The sequence below is a fragment of the Meriones unguiculatus genome, chromosome 4 (genome assembly GCF_030254825.1).
Source record: "Meriones unguiculatus strain TT.TT164.6M chromosome 4, Bangor_MerUng_6.1, whole genome shotgun sequence".
NCBI lineage: Eukaryota > Metazoa > Chordata > Mammalia > Rodentia > Muridae > Meriones > Meriones unguiculatus.
In genome coordinates this window covers 102,779,692-102,797,271 of record NC_083352.1, presented here as the reverse complement: position 1 = coordinate 102,797,271, position 17,580 = coordinate 102,779,692, and the positions used below count along the sequence as shown (strand labels likewise).

At 52.5% G+C, this 17,580-nt stretch overlaps 1 protein-coding gene across 2 annotated transcripts in view; it reads left to right on the top strand.

Annotated features, from left to right (window-relative positions):
* The window catches only part of Cdh4 (cadherin 4), a 451,285-nt gene that overhangs the window by 400,521 nt on the left and 33,184 nt on the right, over nt 1–17,580 (top strand). For both annotated transcript variants that reach the window (XM_060382742.1, XM_060382741.1), the window contains exon 7: nt 8,351–8,523. In XM_060382742.1, the coding sequence (XP_060238725.1) occupies nt 8,351–8,523 (173 nt within the window). The remainder of the gene's footprint in view (nt 1–8,350; nt 8,524–17,580) is intronic.

The window sequence follows — 17,580 nt, the reverse complement described above, 5'->3', positions numbered from 1 at the left end:
CACACACACACACACACACACACACACACACCCGCATCACCAACCCCTGCACGCAGCTGCCGGTGGGTACGCAGTGATAGTCGCTACAGTCTGAGAGTGTGTTTCCCTAATGACAAGTGACATGCAGCATCTTGTCCCGTGTCTCTCACCATCTGCGCACCCTCTTCGGTGACCATTTGTGTCTCTGTCTGCCTCTAATTAGATTGTTCTCAGAGGTGCTTTGAGAATTGCTCTCCCACAGTCCTTTGCCTGCGTGTGGCTTGCACATCCTCCTCCCACTCTGTGGCTTGTTTCCCCAGGTCTTGGGTGAGCCTGACTCTTGATGAAGTTTTCTTTTCTGAACGGGGCTTTGGGGTTGCAAGAATGCCTTCCAAGCTCTGGCTCCTGAGACTCTTTTCCCACGCTGTTCTGTAAGAGTTTTGTAGTTTTATACTGCACACCGGGTCCATGATTCATGCTGAGTCAATTTTCATATAAGGTGAGAGAGATTCATGTCCGGGTTCCTTTTTCATTTCTGCTCATGGCTGTTTTGCTCATTGTTCTGAGCACTACCTGTCCGAAATCTGAAATCCACAGCTCATGTGCCGACAGTCACATGGGTGGGGGGTTATCGCTGAGTCCCTGTGCTGCTCCATCCTTTTTTTAAATCTGCCTCATTGACCCCACTGTTGTGACAGCTGTCGTTGTGGGTGCTGGGAAGGATGGTATCAGAGTTTTCGCCCCTTCCCTCAACAGTGTTCTCCTGGGGATGGTAATGCACCCCACCCACACTGCCCCTGCACACCTGGAACCCAGGGGCTCTGCCTGTCCAGGTTTACTGCCATGGGGCTGGTGCGGCCTAGTGCATGCTTTTCTTCTTACGCTCTGATAAAATGGAAATAACCGTGTTCCCCCCTCCCATGAGGTTCCTGACCCATTAACAGGTAGTGGCTTAATGAACATTGTTCTGCACTCTTTCTCAAGATACTATTCATTTTCCAAACTTGGCCAAGTTATTCTTGTTGAATGTAACTTCTTCTGGCTGGCTTTCTGTGCCCGAGGGTGCCTACATCAGGAGCACGTGCCCTTGTGACTCAGTGGGCTGCTTAGTAGCTGCTTAGTAGCCTTCTTCCCTCTCAGATGTGCGTCTTTCTGGAGACACAAACTTCCCACCCTCTGGGACTGAATAACAGCAGCACTCCGGTGTTAGGGGCCTTCCTCACAGCTGAGGCCAAAGCAGCTGACAAGAAAAAGTTAGCTTGACTCACAGTTCAAGGTTCAGTCCATCACTGAAAAGCGGGCACATGCAGGTGGCTCTACGGCGAGTGACTCTGTGGAAGTTGGCTCTATTGCAGATGGCCCTCTATTGCAGGTGGCTCCATTGGCAGGTGGCTCTGTGGTAGGTGGGTCTATGGCAGGTGCCTCTTTTACAGGTGGCTCTGTGGCAGGTGCCTCTGTGACAGGTGACTCTATGGCAGCAAGAGTGTACAGCTAGGACTACAGGAGGCACAGACCAGAAAGGAATCAGGATGAAAAGGAGGTCTCAGACTATGAAATATTTCAAGGCCTCCCCTCTGAGACCCATGCCCCTGAAACAGGTCTACCCCCAAAAGTTTTTACAACCCTTCAAAATGTCACCACCAAGTAGGGACGAAGTGTCCAAACACGGGAGCCTCTGGGGAGCAGTCACACTCAACAGTGACAGACTCACCCAGACATGCCACCCTGACAGATAGCGGACCCAGGTGATTCAAGCTCAGGTCCTCATGCTTTCAAGAAGCTCTTCGCCCACCATGGTGTCGCCCCTGCCCCCATCTCCTTTCTGGAGCACCCCCAGGTTGGCCATAGAACCTCTGCCATGCTTCTGGCCTGAAAGTCCACAGCCAGCTTGAAGCATCATTTCTCAAGCTGCCCAAGCAAAGATGCCTCTTGACCCCTCATTCAGCTGTTTTAACTCACTGCACATCCTCACCCCTTGTGTGGAGACCCACACTATAAATTCTAAAATTGATGTCACTTAAAAAAAATATTAAATAGCAGAAGAATCTATGCAGTGAAAGAAGCGCTCGTCTGTACAAGGCAGGGCTCCGTCTTGAATAGATTATTCTATTAGCAAGCCCCTGTATTTATTTATTTCATTTCTGCGCCGGTGGAAGTCCCCCTAGATTAATGCCACGGCCTGATGCACAGATGGCACCAGATACTTGAAAGTCATCTGAATATTAAGAATTTAAATCTTTAGCCTCAGTGATTTGAGCAGAAAGCCAATTATGGGGCTGAATTAGTTTTCAAATTAAACTGCAATTTAAGGCTTGTGAAATTAATCCTTTAAGGCGTGTGGCAGCGTAGTACACGGATTCCAAGGAGAAGCAGAGCTGGGGGTCCTCGGTGCTCCCCCAGCACTTGCCAGAGCATTCAGAAAAGAGGTGCCATCACCCTCCAGTTGAAAGGTAGGCCACACCTTTGAGCCCAGAGAAAAGATGGCTGGTTTGGTTTGCCTGGCTCTGCTCATGGGGAAGAAAAAAAAAAGTCCAAGTATTTCTCCAGAAAGCAGGGAGAGGAGCTGTGGAGGTCTCCAGAGAAAGCTCTGGAAAGTCGGCTCTGCTCTCATTCTCTGCCTAGCACATAGGCCAGCACAGATGTGACTGCAGTGGGTGCTCCCCATAGTGCATGGGGTAGCTACCAGCCCTGCCATTGTGGTGGTGCTCTGGCTTTGCCATGAGGCAAACGTCCAGGAGTGTAACTGGGAGATTGCAGTCATCCATGTGGCCTCAGACCTCACCCAGTGGGAGAAGGAAGGGTCAGCAGGGACACTGGGCTCCGTCTCAACATTCACAATACAAGAAGGAAGGGTGGCCTTGCTGGCCCTATGGCACCCACTGGAGTGGCACTAAACTCAGAACCCAGATCAACCTTCTGCAGACCAAGACATGAGGCACCTTTGGCTCCAGCTTCCAAAAGAAGAACCTAGGACTACAGAGGCAGCAAGCTGAGTAGCAGGGAGGGCCTATCCAGGTTCAGATCTGGGATTGAGGATGACCCATGTGAGCCTCCAGCCCAACCTGGACTCTGAAGTTACCCAGGCTATCCAGGCATGTGTTGCACAGTGGACACAGCCCCCTGTGCTCTTAAAACTACTATCAAGCTCTGCCCTGCCCCATCCTCCACATAGTCCCTATAAAAAAATTTGGTGCAAGATTGGAGCACAAAATTCAGGTCCCCACAGGACCTCACAGCATGGCCTACCTTGAGAACAGGGCGTCAGTTTTTGCACACATTGCTAGTCAGGGCAAACCCAAGATGGAAAGGAGAAATTGTCCACACCAGTGACGACAGAGGCAGAGGCTTTTTGGTTTTTTTGTGGGGGAGAGCATGAGCCAGGAACCCCTGGGCCTGGAGACCATCTCCAACAATTGGAAGCTTCTGAGGCCTCAGAAAGGAGAGCGACCTGCCCATCCCACAACGCCCATCCCACAATGGGCTCAGCCTGTGCTGGAAACACTTGTGTAAGCCCTTTGCCACAGCGATCCAGAGAGACAAGATCCCTTCAGGGAAATTCCTGGAAATCCAGCACTTCCTCCTCCAGAACCTTCCAAGTAACACCCAAAGCCAAGGTTATTGGACCACCATCCACCGTCAGAGTATTACAAGGCACTGTTTGAGAAGTTCCCAGAACACAGATGGTGAACTCCAAGTTCCATCCAGCCAAACCTGGAGGGCAGAGAAGATCCCCAGCAGGATTGGTGTGCCTCTCCAGGTCTGTGGGCATGGCTAGTCAGCCTGGGTTCCCCAACCCTCTATTTCCTACCCCAGGCCTTGTTGCTTTTGAGTCTCTAGACAAAGTACTTCTCTGGCCCAAATAAAAAAATCCAGGACAAGACAGAGGCCAGTGCCAGGGACCCGGAGCCCTGTGGAGAATGCTGGGTGACCACTAGCCCTGTCCCCAGGCCAGAGGGGACAAAGCTGGGCCCTTAGCAAGGGTCACATGGATCTGCAGATGAATATAGAGCCCTCTGAGTTCTCCCTCAGCGCTCTCTCCAGGATGTCTCCCGCACCCCAGATGAGTAAGACAGCCTCCGCTATCAGACCCAGGCTCTGTACTCTGCCCTTGGCAAATAAACACAAGTGAGAGTCAAGAGTCTGGAGAAAAATGTGTCCTACCTATGGCCCTCCCCAGGCCACTGGCAGCAGCCGTAACTCAGGACACGGCCTCCCAGCACACGCCAAGGCCATGCATCTGTCTGTGGGATTCAAGGGTCCTGCATAGCAATAAATTTGCCCGCTTCCCTGCTGAGACCAATAAATCCAGCCCACTGAATGCTCTGTAACTCAGTTGTGCAGAACTCAACACACCCCACTGAGGAAGCAAGAAACCACCATGCTGTGAAGGGTGATGGTGACATTCATATTCTAGCCCCAAGATCGTGAAGACTGTGTGGATTCAGTCACTCTGCAGACGAGACAGCCACGGGCAGGCCAGCAGCAAGTTCTTTTCTGGACTGTCTCCAGGAACATCTGTCTCACCCCAATTCCACATCCCAAAGGCAAGCCCTGTGATGGCCATCATGTCCTATGGGTGCCCGGGGAGATGCCATCTTTGAGATGTTGGTGCAGCCAGCTACTGCTTCCAAGATTGTAGACCTTTCGTGGTGGTTCTCCATGACTAGGGCTACTGTGTAGTATGTTTACAAGTGAAAGCCTGTTTTCAGAGCCCCGTGAAAGGGCTATTGAGCCAGTTTCTCCACACACCTTTATTGGGGAAGATACAGGTCTCTGCACATGAGTTAAGCTCACAGTTTGGGCATGAGGCAATACAGCACCAGCCCTCCCTGTGATGAAAGGATGAACAGCTCTGCACCCTGCCCTCACAGCCACTTCCCAGCCTGTTACCCAGCCCTCTGTACTGAAGACTCCGCCAGCACCCTCTGGCTGACTGGACGTGGCTTTTCTGCATGGCCCATGGTTCTCAGATGAGCAGACTTCCCTTCCTGGCCTCCATGTCCACATCTTCTCCAGCCCCCAATGAGGATGTCTCCTCTCCCTTCTGACTTGGGCCCAAGGCTAGCCCTACTGTCTGATGGATACACCCAGGAAGACCTACCACCGCTCCAGGATTGTCTCCATCAGCAGCTCTCCTTGCTGTCCCTGCCACCTCCTCACCCTTCAGTCTCTGGGCCATAATGGGGCTGACAGCCTGTCCTCTGTGACCCAGGCTGTAAAATCCCAAGGCTGTGCCCATGTGGGCAAGGGGAGTGACAGGCATATTGAAAACTGCAGGCAGAGCTGAGCCATTCTGGGAGCAAGTGAACCCATTCTTTGTGGGACATCACTCCCACCTCAGTCTCTGGCCTCAGCCTGTCCTATTAGCTCCTGAGTCCCAGAAGAGATGCTTTCTCCAAAAGAGATAAAGGCCTTGGTAGCCACCCCTTCCTCTAGCACCTGCATCTCTGCTGTTCCCCAAGCACTTGAACCCACTGCCAGCAGCCTCTCTGTATCCTTATCCTTGTGCCTTTACTCCCTCCTGATACCTAGGACTTCCTGGGGGTTTCCTTCCTCTCTCTGAGAAGCAGTATCCACTGTTTTCTGGGTCCTCTGCACCAATCCAGGGCTCTGTGCCAGATGGCTTCTCCCCTGCCTCAATCTACCATTTAATGTTCTTCCTCATTGCTGGGCCCTCCCCTGCCTCTGCCTCCCACAGCTTTGTCTAGAGCTCTTGGACAACCGCCCTTTGCTCCTCACTGTGCCCGGGGTGGCCATGACCTAGGTTACATCCACCCACCCAAATTCCACACATCCGGCTGCAAAGGAGTAAAAGTGTTCACTGTAGGGTACATGAACAGTCAGACGTAAGGAGTGAGAAGGGCCAAGGAGGGGACAATTGAGAGGGCAAACACCTCTCGAGCATGTAGAGTCGGCTGAGGTACACAGGATTCAAAAATGGCAGAGTTTGCCCAAGAGCCCCTCAGACCATCAGACATCCTCAAGGGCCTGCAGAGTGGACAGTTCAAAGCCAGTCCACTGTCGGGCTGTAGAACATCCCTGGACAACACAATAAAGGCTCCTCCCCAGGCTTCCTCCTCCTCCCTCTTCTCTCTTCACCTTTCAGAAAGAAAAACTAAAACTGCTGAGCCCTGGCTCTGCTCTAGGGCTGGGAATGTTCCTGGGTCGTTTCCATGGCAACCCATGGACCTGCTTCTTCCTTTTGGCTCAAAGTGTTCAAGCCTGGAGCATCCTCACCTCACCCTAAGGGCTGCCTTGAAAACAGCCAGGTCTCACAATTTCCAAACTGTGGTTTAGGCTCTATCTGCCTCAGTAACTTCAGTCCCCACTCCACACGCTGCTGGCTTCTTTCCTCCCTCCTTCTCTTTCTATATCCTTCCTTCCCTCTCCCTCCCTCTCCCTCCCTTTTTCTCCCTTTCTCTCCCTCCCTTTCCCTCTCCCCTCTCCCTCTCTCCCTTCTCTTCTCCCTCCCTTCTTCTATCCCTTCTCCCTCCCTCTATCCCTTCTCTCTCTCCCTTCCTGCTTTTCTCCCTCCCTCCTCCTCTCTTTCTCCCTTCTTCTTCCTCCCTCCCTCTTCTCCTCCTCCTCCTCTTCTTCTTCTGATGCCCAAGTGACACCCCCTACCTCTTAGAAAACAATCACCAGACCTTACCTAGGGCAAGGGCATGATGCCTGGCTTGCCACACCCCCTCCAAGGCTGTTACAGGCTGTGTGGTCATGTGTCACTCTCTCTCCTCAAGTCACACCTCTATTTTAAAGCCCAGCATTGGCCTCAGTGAACAAGCATAGAACCTTGTTTTCCATTTCACCACGCCCTGGGTTAGTCTCAAGTGTTCTCCTCCAGCATCTCCAGGCTTTATTCAATCATCACAGGCATGTGCCCTACTTTACGTAACCAGTGTCGTATTGGTTGTGAACTTATTAAATGGATTCCTTCCTCTGCCCTCCTGGATATCAACTTCATGACTAGGAGATACATTTTCCAGCTAATTTTTTACGTTGAGTTCAATGTAGACTCTCACCCAGCCCACTACATGGCCTGTCCTGCTCTGTTCTTTCTACATGCAGTCGTCCACAGGGCCTTTGTTTCTCTGGCCAGGGTCTACATCCTCTCCTATCCCAACTCCTCTTTCTCTCAGAAAGACCTTTTCTGCTTCCTCTGCAAGCCACATTTTTTTGGTCATTTTATTTTGTGAGATAGGGTCTTACTGTGCAACATGGGCTGGCCTAGAACCTGGCCAATCTCAAACTTGTAGCAATCCTCCAGCCTCAGCCTCCTGAGTTGCTGAGATCATAGGAGCATGCTGCTGGGGAGGACCAGAGCCCAGCTTCTCTCTCCGTTAATCCATGTATCTTTTCATAACTATCCCTTATTCCAATAGGAAACACGGCTAATTTGCAGTTCAGTATCTCTGCCTGTCTGTGTTGCCCAGCTCAGTAATAGTGAGAAGAAGGGGATGACATTTTTCTGGCAGACCTCATTCATAAAGCTAAGCACAGGGCATAAAGCCTTGCATGCCACAAGTCCAGTTAATAAGTGTAGAGTGATTCATTCATACAATGGAGTAGTATTCAGTCATAAAAAGGACAGAGGCTCAACAGCTCTGGCTCAGTAAGAGAAGCCAGACACAAAAGGCCACAGATTATGTAACCTCATTAACATAAAGTGCCCAGATTAGGAGATTCTGGAGAAACAGAAAGCAGATAGAAGGCTGGGAAGGCTGGGAGAAAGGACAAAGCGTTGCTGCTGATGGGTTGGGTTTCTCTCTGGGGTGAGGATTGCCTTCTGCAGTTAGATGGTGGAGATGGTTATTTTCAGTTTTGTTAGGATATCAAAGCCTTGAGCATGTTTTTTTCAAGGGCAAACTTTATGTGTGTGATTTATATTTCAATAACAGCATTTTTATGGCGTCCCTCCATTTATACCCCACCAGCAAGACTTCATGCAGGATCAGTTGGTCCTCAGTAAGAAGCCTTACATGGTACTTACTGTTCACCGGCCTCAGGCCCTGTGGCTCAGGTGTTGGCAGTCCTCACTCAGGCCTAGTCTTGCTGCCAGTTCCCCCCATGGGGGAAAAAGCAGTTCCTGGTCCATGTCTGGCCTGCCCTCTGCAGAATGAGGAGAAGTTCAGAACAATGTCAGGGGGTATGAGCTTAGGACTCCCTCAGGTGCTGTAGGGTAGGCTAGGGAGCTTTGCCCTTGAGCTACCTCAGACAAGTGGCAACACTGAGGCCACACTGTGGGAGGGATGCTGTAGGCACATGCCGTTGCATCAAGAGCCCTGGATTGACTGGGGATGTCTGCCTGGGTGTGTGCTGGGGCAGATGTCTGCAGTCAGACCATAGTCATATGACCTGCGGTCTGTTCCAGGTACATACGTGATGACTGTCACAGCCAACGATGCTGACGACAGCACTACAGCCAACGGCATGGTGAGGTACCGGATTGTCACCCAGACGCCCCAGAGCCCGTCCCAGAACATGTTCACCATCAACAGTGAAACAGGGGACATCGTGACAGTGGCAGCAGGCCTGGACCGGGAGGTGAGACGGCACTGTGATCGGAATGTACAAATGTACGGTTAGGAAGTCGGGATTCCAGGTGATGTCAGCGGTGACTGCTGCCTCGGCTGCAGGGAGCCTGTGCAGCAATCTCCAAGCTGCTGTGGGTCAGTCGCCAGCTGATGGCCAGAGCAGGCCCAGTGGTGTGTGCAGTCCAGCAGGAACTCAGAAAGGCAGGGATGAGCTCTGGTTCTCAGAGTCCTGTCACCGCTGTACTCCAGATCTGGGGTCCTTCAAAGCCCACCTCTCTGAGGCCTTGGCAAGCTTGACCACCATGAGTGAGTTAGCTGCGTGCCCTCCATGATATAAGAGGCACAGGGGGTGGGTGTTGCTGAACACCTGACCTGCCTGGATCATCAGATACGGTTACTGTGATGGGATACATGTAAGAGAAAGTAGACCAGCTGAGGCCCATCAGAAATAGTAGAGCTGACCAACTATCCCAGTCTAGCCTGCTTTTGGGGGCCTGGGACACCTATAGCCAGCCCCTAACTGACAGTCCCCAGCCAGCAATCAGGACAGTGACGCCTGACCTCACCAAAGGCTGGCTTCCTGTGTACCCTGTGATCACAGAGGCCAGCCAAGCTGCAGATGTAAACTACTGGGGACCAGGAAGGAGAGCCAAGCCAAGCACAACTCTGGGGCGCCTTTGTAGAAATCTAGCTACAGCTTCCTGGCGGTACTGTCTTGGTGGCTCTGGAAGCTCTGCAGCCTCACCCACCAGGTTCAGGGACCTCATCATGAGCCTCGGCTTCTCGGCCATAGCTAGGCTCCTGATGACATACTGCAGGTCATACGAACAGCAGGTCTCCTCCCTAGGAGTTCCCACATCTGGGGAATCTGGCAGGTCTGAGAGCTATGGAACACCAGAGGCCTTCAATTCCATCTTCTTTCAAAACCTCAGAGCTCTCTGCAAAACGGAAACAATTTTGCAGACAATTGTATTGCTGATAATCTAAGTTGTGAGGCGGTGCACAGGGCGGAGTATGGACAGTGAAGCAAGGCTCGCAGGGCACTGCATAGACAGTAACCTGTTGCAGTTGTGTAGCATGTGCAGTACTCAGCCGAGGCGTGGCCTTCACAAGCCTGTCAGAGGGCACTGAGCCTAGCCACAGTGCCTTCATCTGTGAAGGAATGGCAACGCCGGCCTTTGAGCTTTAAGGTTCAGAGGCTCGTACATATGTGTGTGTGTGTGTGTGTGTGTGTGTGTGTGTGTGTGTGTACGTGCTTGATGAAGACAGAAAGACATTAGGATGTGTCATCGTGCTGTGTGCCACTGGTGTTGAGAGTAGGGTATGTGCCTGAGCTTGCCTTAGACATCTAACCTGTCCCAATGAAAACCTGAGCCTAGCATGGGCTGGCATGATAGAGCAGGCCTCAGACTCAGTGCTCTCCTGCTCTTCCTCCTCCTCTTCCTCCTCCTTCTCTTCTTTCTCTTCCTTCTTCTCATCTTCCTCCTCCTTCTCCTCCTCTTTCTCTTCCTTCCTCTCTTCCTCCTCCTCCTTTTCCTCCACCTTCTCCTCTTCCTCCTCTCCCTTCTTTTCTTCCTCCTCTGTCTCCTTCTCCAACTCCTCCTCTTCCTCTTCCTCTTCCTCTTCTGGGGCTGGTTGGGGACACCATGGTGACCTGCTTTCTTCTATCTTGCTCAGTGACTTCAATTGCTAATGTTCAGTTCCAGCAAAATTTCCTTCTCTCTACCATTTCTCATTCTCAAGAAACAGAATCAAATTGATGGAGAAGAAACAGCATACAGACAGCAACTGAGTAGGGATGAACTAGGGGGCCTCTGTCTAAAGGGTGCAACTGGTTTCAGGCACGACTGTGTTAAGTTCTTGAGGTGTGAGAGCCAGGCATAGACAGTAGGTTAAATTCCAAACTAAAATGATTGCACCTAGCATGCTGCCTTTAGCTAGGAGGATCTGACCTTCCTTACATTCAGAGAAAGAAGAAAGGGTGGCCATAACAACAGTCAGTAAGGAGGTACAGGGTTAGCACACAGACAGGGGCTGGGGAAGGAGGCCCTTGTGGGCACACAGCAGACATTGTCACAGAGAAGACTGCACACTTGGTGACAGCCTCTGATGCACCCAGAGAATCAGGACCCAGCAGCGGCTCCCAGGCCCCTACCATTTTGCTCACTGCTAACTCAGAACAGCCTGAGTCTGAACACTTGCTCCAGCTCCTGCAGAGCAGTCATGTATGGGCCCAGGTGGGCTGAAGTAGAAACTCAAGTCTGAGCCTCTCCCAAAGAAAGCCTGTAATACAGGGGTGAGGGTGCTACGGAGCACACCCCACTGTGAGTGTTGAGCATCTACTGTATGCCCTGCACTGCTGCCCATGCAATGGACAGACAGGTTCAGGTTCTGACTCCATGTGTTGTTTAGGTAGAAAGCAGTAAACTGTGTATACCTTGGGAATGGAGATGACAAGAGGGCTTAGGGACCCAGCAGGGCCCTAGACAGACCCTTCTGTGTTAGCCTTCCCAAACTGTTCTCCAGGGTCCAGGCACAGAAAGTTACATCTGCGACTGGCCCCAGTTGCAGTAAAAGCAAGACCATCTGGGGCCACAAGTGCCTAGACTCCTGGGTCCTCCCTGGCCACACTGGTCCTCTCAAGCCAGGCCTAGAATGCCAGCATCTGTGCCGTTCTTTCTATTGGTCACCGGGGCCTGGCTGGCTGCCTTTGTGAGCTGGAGGTAGAAATGGCACCCAGGACAACCTTACGAGCCACACAAAGTTCTTCCATTATCTCCATCCAACCCCAGTCTCCTACCTTGGAGAAACTGTCCCTGTGTGCCCAGCACCACTGAGGCAAAGCCTTGGCTCTATCAAGGAATCTGTCAAGTTAGCCTGAGACATTGAGATGTCATTTACCCACCCCTACCTTGTGAGGACGTGGGACCTGGAAGAGAGGAAGCAAACTTTGTGCCCTTGGCAAGACCCTGGTATGTTGGTGGGTCATGGCTTCTGGGGGGCTCAGTGACACTCAACCCCTTCCTCCTACTCTTCCCACTCCTCTCTTCATCTCCCTCTTCTCCCTCCTCCCTCCTCCTTAGTCCCTCTTCTCCTTCCTGATCCCCTTCCTCCTCGTTTCTTCTTCCCAGTGGAAGGAGCTCCCTGGTGGTGGAAAGCCTCCAGAATGTTCTTTCTCAAGTTCTCTGCTCAAGTTCTCAGCCTCTGGGGTGGGAGCGACTGGTGAGTACAGAGTCTCTGGAGGGAGAGAGCTCTCACAGATGCACTTTTCTGGCTCAGGTGTCTGGCCTCTGCTCTGAGGTCCTTGCCCTACAGGCTGGCTACCTAAAGATGCAACCTGCTGGCATCTAGTAAAGGTCTCCGTTGTACATTAGCCTTACATAGACACAGCATAGCACATTTCGTTAAATGTCTCCCAGCATTTGTGAACTGGAGAAGGGAGCCGTGGCAACTGGTCTCATAGGACACAGCAGAGCCAACGCATTACCTGGCCCAAGAAGCTGTTTTGTCTGCACAGAAGCTTTGGGCTATGTGGAAGGTCTTAGGGGGGCATTTACCCACCATCTGCTCCAGCTGAATGTGAACACAACCAAATCTGAACTACAACATCAAGGCTCTTTCAGTGTCCTCTCAGGTGTAGGGAACTCCTGCCTACCACCATGCAACAGGAAGTGTTTGGGAGGGCAGCATGGACAGGTCCCCTCTGGCTCCACTTCCGGCTCATGACAGAACTATCCTTAGGAAGTGGGGAAGTCCCAAGCATGATTGCTGTGTGTCTAATTAGGAGAGTTTCTGCATGATTAAATGTCAGGAGAGACTTGGACGAGGTACGAAGGGCTCAAGTGCCTCTCCGGTCCCTGCCCCACCTGCTAATCCACTCATCTTCCCATGTTTCCTAATTAGAATATTTATGGCCTAATAAGAAGATGAGCGCCACTCTTGGCTGCTCTGAAGGTGAGAGCCATGCTCCAGAGGCAGCAGGGGGTTTTGATTGCTGAGCTTCATGATTAGCAGCTAGCCATACCCTGTTCACACTTCCACAGTCCTCCATGAGACTGATTTCACTGTCGCGGGCTCCATCAGTTCAGGCCCCACCCACATGGTGACCATCAGCTGGTCGCCTTCCTCAGTCTCAAATTTCTCAATTTTACGGCTGTAAATTGGGACCTTAACGTCCCTGGATTCATGGGAGAAGGGAAGTTTCAACCCTGATACCTCATATGAGACACAGCAGGCCTTGGCTCCCTCCCTTCCCCCAACCTGGCCCCAGAAAGTCTGCTGCTCCACCTTCAACCCCAGTAAGAATTTACTACCCTGACAGTCAGGCCTCACTCCTTGCTTGACCTTACAAAAAATTTCCCCTAGGAACTCCTAGCCTCTGAGTATGCAGATGAAATATTTTTCAACACCCCTGTTCTAGACAAACCTCACAAACCTTGCCTCAGAGACCCTGCCCACCTCCCCAGGGGCATAAAGACCCCCCCCACCCCAATGAACTGAACCAGCTCTCCAAAGCCGTTCCCTGGCATGTCATATGTTCTTTGTCTGCACACTCATATGCCAACCAAGATCCTGCCTGCACCCACCCCACCCAGGCTCAACCTCCCTCCCTCTAGTTCAGCTTTGTTTTGTTCCAAAAGAGCCTGGCTATCCCGAGAGGGAGAGGTGGACACAGAGCGGCAGCAGGCCAGATTAATTTTCCCAGGGTTGGAAGGGACCCTAGGGAAAGCCAGACCAGCCCCCTCCTGTGCTTATTCATACTCCTGCAACACTCATGTCAGATAGAAAGAGCTCAGTTCCCTCCAAAAGAAGAAGTAGGGGTAAGGACAAAAGAAAGGAAAGAAGGAAGGAAGGAAGGAAGGAAGGAAGGAAGGAAGGAAGGAAGGAAGGAAGATAGCACAGAGCAAACCACACATAGTGCTATTGGCTGGCCTGTCCTGGCCTCTGCTTTCCCCAATGTCTCCTGACTCAAGCGTGTACTGTGTGTCAGCCACAGGCCCCTTGACCTCCCAGGCTTCATGAAGTACAGCTTCCAGCATTCCAGCCACACCATGCTGTCGGACCCCATGCAAAAACAAGCTTTTCTATCTTGATGCCTATTGATTTTTTTTTCTTATCACAAAAGCTACTTCCCTTTAGCAGAAAATAAGTCAGCCCAAAGAAGGAAATAGTAGGGCTCCATCCCACAGTGTATAGGAAGGGCATCCTCTGAAGCAGGCTGTGGCTTTCCCTGAGCCTCGTGTGCCTGGCTGTCCCCTGTTTTCCTGCAAATAGTTCTTGAAGCCACTGGGGCACTGAGTGAAGTTCCACTGTGCTGACAGGACCCTTTCACCTTCCTCTATACACCAGGGTCTGTCCTCTGCTTTCACAGACTCTCCTGTGCTCCTTCCCTTTTCCCTGTCCCCATCAGTGTCAACAGACAGCACAGAAGTCAGACGGGCTGTTTTACATGAGATCATGAAACTCCTAAGGTACGGACAGGATGGAGAACTTGAGGGTCCAGAGAAAAGGAGCCCCTGGGCCTGGTCAGCTCTGCACCACAGAGACACTGTCCACAGCTCTCTGGCCACTCGTTCCGCCCTCTTCCACATGCAAAGGCCAACATACTAAGGAAAGATAGCTGTCTTCAGTTGTGGCCTCTCCTGAGTGTGAGTGTCTCTCAAGGACACTTTGTAAACATCTTCAGCCTGATCTGTGATGACCACCTACGCCCAGCCAGCTGCTGGTCAGAGGCTAGGCCATCATGACAGACTGGAGCCACCAGGGAGTCTCCACAGCCAAGCCTGGTACCTCCCTATGAACGGGCCTCCTAGCACATCCACAGTCTAAGGTTCTCACATCTGCCAAGTACCATAAGCCCTGACACCTACAGCTGTGGGAGAGACACAGCTATTTGGTTTCTAAACTCCCAACGCAGACAAAGCAGTGTCCAGCCAGAAGACAGGAGGCCCTGGAGTCAGAGAGGAATGCCAGCCCAGGGAGTGGGGGACAGATGATGCTCTGCAGACCAGGTCCCTAAATGACAGGGGAGCCTGAGCCATGAGACATCCTTGTGAACTCCAGTTCCATCAGGCCACACCAACCAAGAGGATCCAGAGAAGAACCTTTGTATAGGAGCCTCAACAGCACTCAGGACACATACAAGTGGGGTGTGCCCTGGGCTCTCAGCACCCACACAGTGGAGGGTGGGGGAAGGGCAGGAAGCAGGTGGGAGGGAAGTCTCCCACCAGTGCCCAGTAGCTGGGAGCTGACTCACTCAAATCTGGCAGAGGTGGTGTTGCAGGGAACAAGGAGGGCTTCTGGGAAGATGCAGTAGCGGCATGGCCCACCTCAGCCAGACACAGAAACCTTCGTGTCCACTAACCATGCTGAGGATCACAGCTCAACCCACCTGGGGCTGCTTCATCCAAGGTCCCTCCTACCTCAGAGCCCCCATTGCCAATGAGCCAGCTGTTGTCCGACTGCCCTCAGGGCCCACCAGATTGGCACAGATGGGAACAGACCCGATATCTCCAACCCAAGATGAAGGGGTATGAGAAAGTCTCTGGGTCAGGAGTTAGGTAGAGACCCTGACAGCTTAAGACTGAGGGTCCCGGGAGTCACTGCCCAACCACAGCCCTGGTCCACTTAGTGTTCGTACCGGACAGAATGGTGGCCCCTGAAATTCACCTTCACTCAGCATTTGAGGCCAAGAGCCTCACTACCCCTTTCAGGAAAACATCTTTGAGATGAGATACTGGGGCCTAGAAAGGTTGGGGTGCAGCCAGATCTACAAACTGGGGTCCAGGAAGAATCAGGCAGAGGAAGATTTGACACAGACACAAGAAAGGCAGCCACCAGACAGTGTTAGAAGGAAAATAAGAGGTCTGTGCCCAAGGGAGAGGGGGCCCAAGGAAGGAGGGTGATGGAGTCAGCACAGGAAGGAGCAGGGTGACATTTTGTTATTGCTGCATTCCACACTAGAAACACTGCCGCTTAATCTCCTAGGAGAGTCGCCAAGCGAGCCTTGATGTGGTCCTATCTTGCTCTTAGTTTTGGGCTGTTCTTACTGAAGCCCCCCCTTAGGCTGCCCAGGCCCAAGCAATGCTCCAGCAATACTCCACTGTACTAGGAAAGCAGGCGGACAGTGGTGAGACCATCTCCATCAAGACCATCTCCACAGCCCTTGCTTCCACAGAGCACTGAGTCCCTGCAAAGAGGTGAAAGCCCCGTCTCTCAGGGTTCTTTCTCTGGCATCTGGCCTGGCAGTTTGGGAGCTTTTCTGTGCCTTTCTGTTCTTCCCAAAAGACCCTACCTGAGGTGGCCTTTCAGGAAGCAGGGCTGAGGTCATCCTCAAGAGGATCTGGCTTCAGGACATGAAGGACACAGATGGAGGGTCACACTCCAAGCAGTTACTAGCTATGGCCACCCACACTCTGTGTGTGTGTGTCTGTGTGGGTATGTCTGTGGGTGTAGGGGGGTCTCTGTGTGTGCGTGTCTGGGTGAGTGTCTGTGTGGTGGCTCCGCCATGGCTGTGTCAGGCCATCAGTCAACACAAGAGAGAGGCAGGACAGATTGCCCCCGTAAGCGTGTCAGTTGCTGTTGTGGGGCCTGAGAGGAAGCTGCACAGGGCTTTGTAGTAAAACACAAGAGCCTTTCTCTGGCCATTCTCAGGGAAAGAGAGAGGCTGCTTCCTTTTTGGACTTTTTACAGTGCTAGGAACGGACCCCCAGGGCCTGGCCTGTGCTGGGCCAGCACTCCACCACCAACCTGCATCCAACCCAAGGGTTTTTCCTTACTGACTCCACAGGAAAACATCTGAGCAAAAGCAGTGCCGTGTGGGGATACATGTACACCCAGGAGCAGGGCTGCCTGCAGGATGCCACCCCAGCAAACCCAGAAACATCCAGGCACTTCCAAAAACAGCCACAAATAGTCAGACATGTCCAGAAAACCCAGTGACATACAGACATGTCCAAAAATGTACAGACACGTCCAGAAGTGTGCGACACGTCGCTGGCAAGGACATCTGCGTGGGGATTTTTAAGCACCCGCTTTCATGATGTCTCCAGGGCTTTCCAGACACCATCTCCCTACAACCTCCACTTGGCAGCAACTCAAAAGAAACAAGGCCAGAGAAAGCTGGGCACTGTCCTCCCTTTCCCAAAAATGGAAACAAAACCACAGACCCTGTCTCAGCCATCTTCCCAGCTCCACTCAGGACAAAACCATCAGACTCCCTCCTAGGCACCAACCAAACCCTGGGGAGCCACCAACCCTGATGTCTGGCCGCAGCCTGCCCACAGAGCCCAGAAGGGGCCTGAGGCTAAGCCTTCTCCAGTGTGGAAGCACAGCCTGAACACCAAGGAGACTAGCACCGATCCTATTCATGGCCATGCTACTCAAGCAGACAGGGAACCCTGGAGAGCCAGGGGCAGGTGTCAGCAGGGGCAGGGGGACCACTGGGAGGGAACACTAGAATAACAAAGCATCACCCATTCCTGCGAGGAGCCCTCCAGGACCCTCCAGGCTGTGCCTTGCCTCCAGGCCCCGTGTTCCCCACACACACTCCACCCACTGCACAGCTGCTTGCTCAGGGGAGCCCCATGCTCTCTGCTCTTGTCTCTTTCCTTCTCCTCTGACCTCTTCCTTCAAGGGCCCCCAGAAGTGGCCTCCAAGGACACGGAGCTGGAGAGACCACCATGCAGGCCAAGTGAAGAGATAGGAAAGCCAAAGGTGTGACCCTCACTAAGCCCCAAGTGTGAAGGGATGGTGACAAATCCAGACAGCTTGGTCTCAGTCCCTAGATCAGGGTCTTCCTGGCTCCCAAAGACAAGTGGCAGCAGAGTATAGCTTAGCTCAGGAGCCAGTCAGCCCACAGGCCAAGTCCAGCCTGTGCCTGTGTTGTAAGTTGTGCCAGCACATCTCCATGTGTGTCCTCCGGCACCCATCCACACCGTTTCTCCAGGCACTGAGACCCTTCCTTGACTCCTCCCTGTGGCCATCACTGGGTGCAGAGTTGCCAAAGGGGCCGCAGGCTGGCCACATCTACCTGCAGCTGCAGTCTCCCCATTCCAGGCAGAGGCTC